The 4,947-nt window shown below is 63.8% G+C and overlaps 3 protein-coding genes across 3 annotated transcripts in view; 1 reads left to right on the top strand and 2 right to left on the bottom strand.

Moving 5' to 3' along the window:
• Window positions 1-65: 65 nt before the first annotated feature.
• On the bottom strand, window positions 66-2,022 carry H696_04534 (hypothetical protein). The gene is made up of 4 exons (XM_009498414.1): window positions 1,907-2,022; window positions 1,477-1,695; window positions 1,130-1,345; window positions 66-983 (listed from the first exon to the last, which is right to left on the bottom strand). The coding sequence occupies exons 1-4, from the start codon at window positions 1,988-1,990 to the stop codon at window positions 231-233; spliced, it is 1,272 nt and encodes a 423-aa protein (XP_009496689.1). The 5' UTR covers window positions 1,991-2,022; the 3' UTR covers window positions 66-230.
• Window positions 2,023-2,263: 241 nt separating this feature from the next.
• Window positions 2,264-3,284, top strand: H696_04533 (hypothetical protein; the record flags this gene model as incomplete). Its single annotated transcript, XM_009498413.1, has 3 exons — window positions 2,264-2,403; window positions 2,594-2,799; window positions 2,935-3,284. The coding sequence occupies exons 1-3, from the start codon at window positions 2,306-2,308 to the stop codon at window positions 3,282-3,284; spliced, it is 654 nt and encodes a 217-aa protein (XP_009496688.1). The 5' UTR covers window positions 2,264-2,305.
• An 800-nt stretch (window positions 3,285-4,084) lies between these two features.
• The window catches only part of H696_04532 (hypothetical protein), a gene marked incomplete at both ends in the record, with an annotated part of 1,800 nt that continues 937 nt past the window's right edge, over window positions 4,085-4,947 (bottom strand). The window contains 3 exons of the mRNA XM_009498412.1: window positions 4,085-4,228; window positions 4,334-4,489; window positions 4,617-4,843. Of these exons, the coding sequence (XP_009496687.1) occupies window positions 4,085-4,228; window positions 4,334-4,489; window positions 4,617-4,843 (527 nt within the window). The remainder of the gene's footprint in view (window positions 4,229-4,333; window positions 4,490-4,616; window positions 4,844-4,947) is intronic.

Here is a 4,947-nt window from a genome sequence, read left to right as displayed (position 1 = left end):
CCCCCCCCCCCCCCCCCCCGGCCCAGGCGGGGCAACACTCCGCGCAGGTCTCCGTCGTGGGAGGCGTCTTCCCCGGAGGATGGGCTATTCGTGAGTGCCTTGTGGAGCACCACAATCCACGTGTTATTTTCAAATCAGCCGAGGCACCACCTCGAACTGCGGCCTTTTTCACGCCCAGGCGTCGCGCGTCTGCCTCGTCGAGAATGCATGCGCCCGAATGCGCGCCACATCTACCGGCGGGCACGGTGTTGGCCCAGATCCAGGCTGCGATCTTGTCGGCGGTACCCATCGCCAGAGGAGTCAGGATGGTGCCGGCGAGGGGGACTGCGCGGGCTGCGGTCATGGCGACCATGTGCATCCTGCTCCCGATGGTGGCCACGCAGGCCCCGGGGCGGGTGGCGATCGAGCGAGTCCCGGTCCCAGTCTCGGCGGCGGCTGGGGCTGGCTTCCCGAGACCCGGGGCTGCGTCTACGACGACGTCCGGGACTGTGGCCGCGCACCCGGTCCTCCGCGTGGTCTTGCGAAAGGCGGCCGAGCCTTTGACCCTGGCGATGGGGGCCGGGGCTGCGATCCGGACGCCGGTCATGGCTATGGTCCAGAGCGCGCTCGAGGTGGCCGTTTGGAGTGCGATCGGAACCGCGGTCGCGGGGGTGCTCGAGACCAGGATCCCCTGGCTGGCTCTTCGGCCGCGGGAGCTCAGCACCCGCCAGAGCGGAGTGGTCCTTCGGCGACCCGGTCGAGGGCAGCTCCCCTTCGGTACCAGCGGCCCCCTCCATCGGAAGCAGGAGGCCCCCGGTGTCGATACCGGTGCCTGGTGCACAGGCAGGCTCCGGGGAAACCCGGCGATCCGAGCGGAGTGCCTTTCCGCGAGAGCCCCGGCCAATGGCCGAAATGTCACGCAATCGCCGGCGTACAAGGTCCTCCATTTCCGGCCCCGGATACAGGGGAACAAGTCCCAGTTGCTCGGACAGTGGCTGCCCACACTGGATCACAGCATGACCATGGGGAGTCAGGGGAGGAGGGTCAGATCGGGTCCGGTGAGGAGGAGCTGCCAGCTCCAGGTGAGAAGAGGCGAGGAGGGACACAGCAGGAGGGGATGGCCAGGGCAGCGAGGAAGGTGGCAACTCACCACAAGGCAAGCCGACTCGGGCAGGGGCTCCGGCAGGCCCGAGTCGCCGGGCTCCCGGCGAATGACACCGGCATTGGCCCAGGCCCTGATGGCAGCCACACACCCACATGGCCGGGCCTGGGCAATTGGATTGGTGCCGTTCAGGGGAATTCCGGTGATTGGACACACAAAGTACTGGCCCGAATTGGCGAGTGGGCACTTGAGCACAGTCAGGTCCTGAGTTGTTTGGGTGTCGTTGTTTGGGTGGGTTTTTTTTTTCGCGATGTCGCATGTCAGTCAGGGCAGGTTTTATTCGGCTAGAGACGCCTCGCGCCTCCCCCCCCCTCTCTTTGGAACGCTGGTCGTACCTTCAGCCGGCGGATATGCGCCATGTCGGGACGATGGGCCGTGGGATCCTCGGAGATGGTGACCTCTCGACGGCGGAGGAGGAATTGCACCACCGCCTCGCGTGAGTAGAGTCGCCCCAGCGGGCAGGCCACGATGGACGTGGTCACACCATCCGCCAAAACAAGATCTACCAAGGGTGTGGAGCTCAGAAAGCAGGTGGCCCACTGTGCGTGAAGAGCCTTCGGACAATGCAGCCATGCCCGAGAGGCGCCGAGGGGGAAGGGGAGGAGAGGGGAGGAGAAGGGAGGAGGAGGGAGGAGGAGGGAGGAGGAGGGCGGAATGTCAGAGGGTGGGCGCGATGTCGTTGGGAGGATGGCCCAGCCGGGGAAGGAGGGACAATAATATTAAAAAAGCCAGAGGAGGCAAGCTATTGAGAGGGAGCCTACGCACATCGGGTTTGGCCAGCTTCTCGCGCTCGGCCCGCACGCGGACCATCTCGATGCGGCGGAAGAAGGAGCCGCCGTCGTTTCCCATTGGATGCTAGTTGGGCAGGGTTTTTTTTTTTTCCTGCTAGTCTTTTCCCGAGCAAGAAGAGGATGAGGGAGGAGAGGGGGCGCTGTGTGCTGTTGTCGGGCCCTCTCTTCCCCCCACGATCGCGGGGGGCCGCCATCAAAGGGAGGCCACCCACAGGCCACCCAGGGCAAGAACACAACACATGACCATCATATGACACATTCCCGGACATAGGAAAAGATCACATGTCCCCTTTCTAACGACAATAAAGCATCGAGTCCCCCCTCTCTTCTCTTCAGGGAGGTATTTCGGACGGATCCCGTCTACTGCCGGGGCATGTCCTGGCGAATGCAGCGCATCTCCCTCCCCCGTCCCTTGTCCCTCTTTGTCCCAATTGCTTCTGCAGCAACTGCCTCGACCAGAGTCGCCTCACTGTACACTGCCCCCTCTGCCTTTCCTCCCCATCCCCTTTCCCTCCCTTCTGTGGCCTCTCCCCTTCCCGACTGCCATCCCCTCCGGTCTCCTGCCTGTCCTCTTTTCCGCCCTCCCTTCCTCCCTCTTGATCGCCTGCCCAATCTCGCTCCCTGAGACGCCGCGCCTGACCCCATCTGCCCCCGGCTTCAGCTTCTCGATCGACCCAATGTCCACCCCCTCGACCACCGACCAGGAGAAGGTGCTCCCGTCGGCCACTGCCGTCGCTGTCACCGCCACCCCGGCGGAGGATGCTCGTGCCAAGCGCGCCGCTCGCTTCGGCATCACGCACAACAAGGCTGAGTCTGGTGTCGTCAAGAGCAAGACCCTTGCCTCGACGCCGGCCACTGTCGCCCCCAGTGCGTTTCTATGGCACTCTGCCCCGCCCCCCGCCCCGCGCCCCCCATGCTCTGGACTTGTGTCGCAACACCGACTGGCCGTTCCCCTGACCCGCGCCCTCCCCCTGCCCCTTCTCCTTTCCCGACTCGGAGCAGAGAAGAACAACCTCCTGGACAATCTCGTGCGCTCCGGCGGCCTGGACCCTGAGAAGCTTCGTGCTCGCCAGGCACGCTTCGCCATCAGCCCCGAGGAGTCCGAGCGCCGCGTGAGTGCGGCCATTGCGGCGCACGAGCGCGTGGCCCGCACTGCCGAGGCGCAAACCAAGCGCGAGGAGCGCGTGCGCCGCTTCGCTGCCGCCGCCGCCGCCGCCGCCGTCTCCGACACCGCCTCCGCCGCCTCCGATGTGCCAGAGGGGCAGGATGAGCCCACTGGGGCTGTTGCCACTGATGCCGAAGCCGAGGCCGCCGTGGTCGAGAAGACCGAGGAGGCCACCGTCAGCGAGTAAGTTGCGACGTCTGCGCACTCCCACAGTCTTTCCCTTGTTCAGACTTCCTCTGCCCTGAAAGTGGCACCCTCCCCCTTTCCCCATGTACGTCTTCGCTTTTGCTCCTTTCCCCTCCCCCCCCCCCTCCCCTGCTCCCGCGATCGAGATGTCCTTCCCAGCCCCTCGTGTGGCTCCCCCCCCCCCACGTTCATAATGTACTTGTTGATTTGTATGCTTCCCTTCTTGCGTGTCTCTCGGAATTCGTGGACCCCGGCCGCCCCCGGCCAGTGCTATCACCTCCCCGCTCCCCCAAGTCACCCCTCTCACGACCACGACTGTCGCAAAGCAGGGGTGCTCATTGTCCTCGGGTCCCATGTTTACATATGTACATATGTATGCATGTATGTATGCGTGTATGTATGCGCGCGCGCGCGCGCGCGTGTGTGTGTGTGTGTGTGTGTGTGTGTGTGTGAGTTCGTGTGACATTTCTTCTATTTATTTCGTCCACGATCATGCTTTGCACAGAGTGCTCCCGTGTACCCCCGTTCGAAATGGGCAGTCACATCGGCAGCCTGTGCGCATGGCGCGTGCGTGTGTGTTGTGTATGTGTGGCGGTGAGAGAGACACGCGGGAGAGCCAGGGGCATATGGCGGGAAGTCTCAAGCTGAGCAGCCCAAAAGGGGGAGGCAGGGGGAGACCATGCACATGTATATCTCTGTCGAGGGGGAGAGGGAGAGGGAGAGGGAGAGAGAGGGAGAGAGAGAGAGAGAGAGGGCGGAAGGGATGAGGCAGGTCCTGCACTTGCCAGCATGCCAAGCAACTTACTCCTCCGCCTCCTGGAGCCAGGTGGAGTCGACCGGGTCCTCAGGCATGACACGGCGGGTGGAGCGACCCACGCGAGAGGCCTCGTCAATCTTGCGCTGGTGGTAGCGGACAGACTGCGACATGCGCAGACGGCGGCGGTACTGTGATTTCCAAATGCGGAGGTTAGAGGACCAGCAGCCGGGGTGGGTGGCTGCCCCTGCCCCCTTGGAGAAGGGGCGAGCAGAAAGGAAGGCTCAGGTGCGTACCAGGTTCGGAGAAACGAAGTCCGGGTTCTTGTAAAGGGTGCGACCCTGGAAACTGCCGTCGAAGATGCGAATCGGGGTGAAGACCGCACGAGGGCCAATCTCCTCGGTCCGGAAGGTGGCCGCGGACTGGGCGCGCTGGTTATCAGTGCGGATGACCTGTCACACAGATGGCCGGCGGGAGGGGAGAGGAGAGGCGGGGGTCAACATGGGGAGACGACACGGAAAGGAGTGGAGGGAGAAAGGACGGCGATAGAGCCAACAGGGAGGCCAGGACACCACGCACCTGGTAGTTGCGGATCCAGATGCGCCCATCAACATGGGAGAAAGTCATGACGCGGTCAAAGAAGGGACGGCTGCGCGGGTGGCCGCGAGGGGTACCGATGACCTGGATCAGCAACTCACGGATGAGGGAAAGCTCGGGCTTCTCGTCGAAGGACTTGTCGAAAGACAGCAGGGGACGCGTCCCCTTCAGGGCATTACCAGTCAGGCGCATCTCCTCCAGGGTATGGACTAGGGGCAGCGAGGACGAGGTGTTAGGGTGGTGGGCTTGGCGGGAGAGGAGGGATAGACAGAGAGAGAGAGAGAAAGAGCGAGAGAGAGAGAGAGAGAGAGAG

The sequence above is a fragment of the Fonticula alba genome (genome assembly GCF_000388065.1).
Source record: "Fonticula alba strain ATCC 38817 unplaced genomic scaffold supercont2.7, whole genome shotgun sequence".
NCBI classification, from domain to species: Eukaryota; order Rotosphaerida; family Fonticulaceae; genus Fonticula; species Fonticula alba.
This window is presented reverse-complemented; position numbering and strand designations above follow the sequence as displayed.

Excerpts from the sequence above, each read along its gene's own strand:
- H696_04534 (XM_009498414.1), bottom strand. The coding sequence starts at position 1,990 with ATGGGAAACGACGGCGGCTCCTTCTTCCGCCGCATCGAGATGGTCCGC. Across the intron at positions 1,696-1,906 it reads AGAAGCTGGCCAAACCCGAT|GCTCTTCACGCACAGTGGGC; the intron begins GTGCGTAGGCTC and ends CATTGTCCGAAG. Across the intron at positions 1,346-1,476 it reads CGCATATCCGCCGGCTGAAG|GACCTGACTGTGCTCAAGTG; the intron begins GTACGACCAGCG and ends CAAACAACTCAG.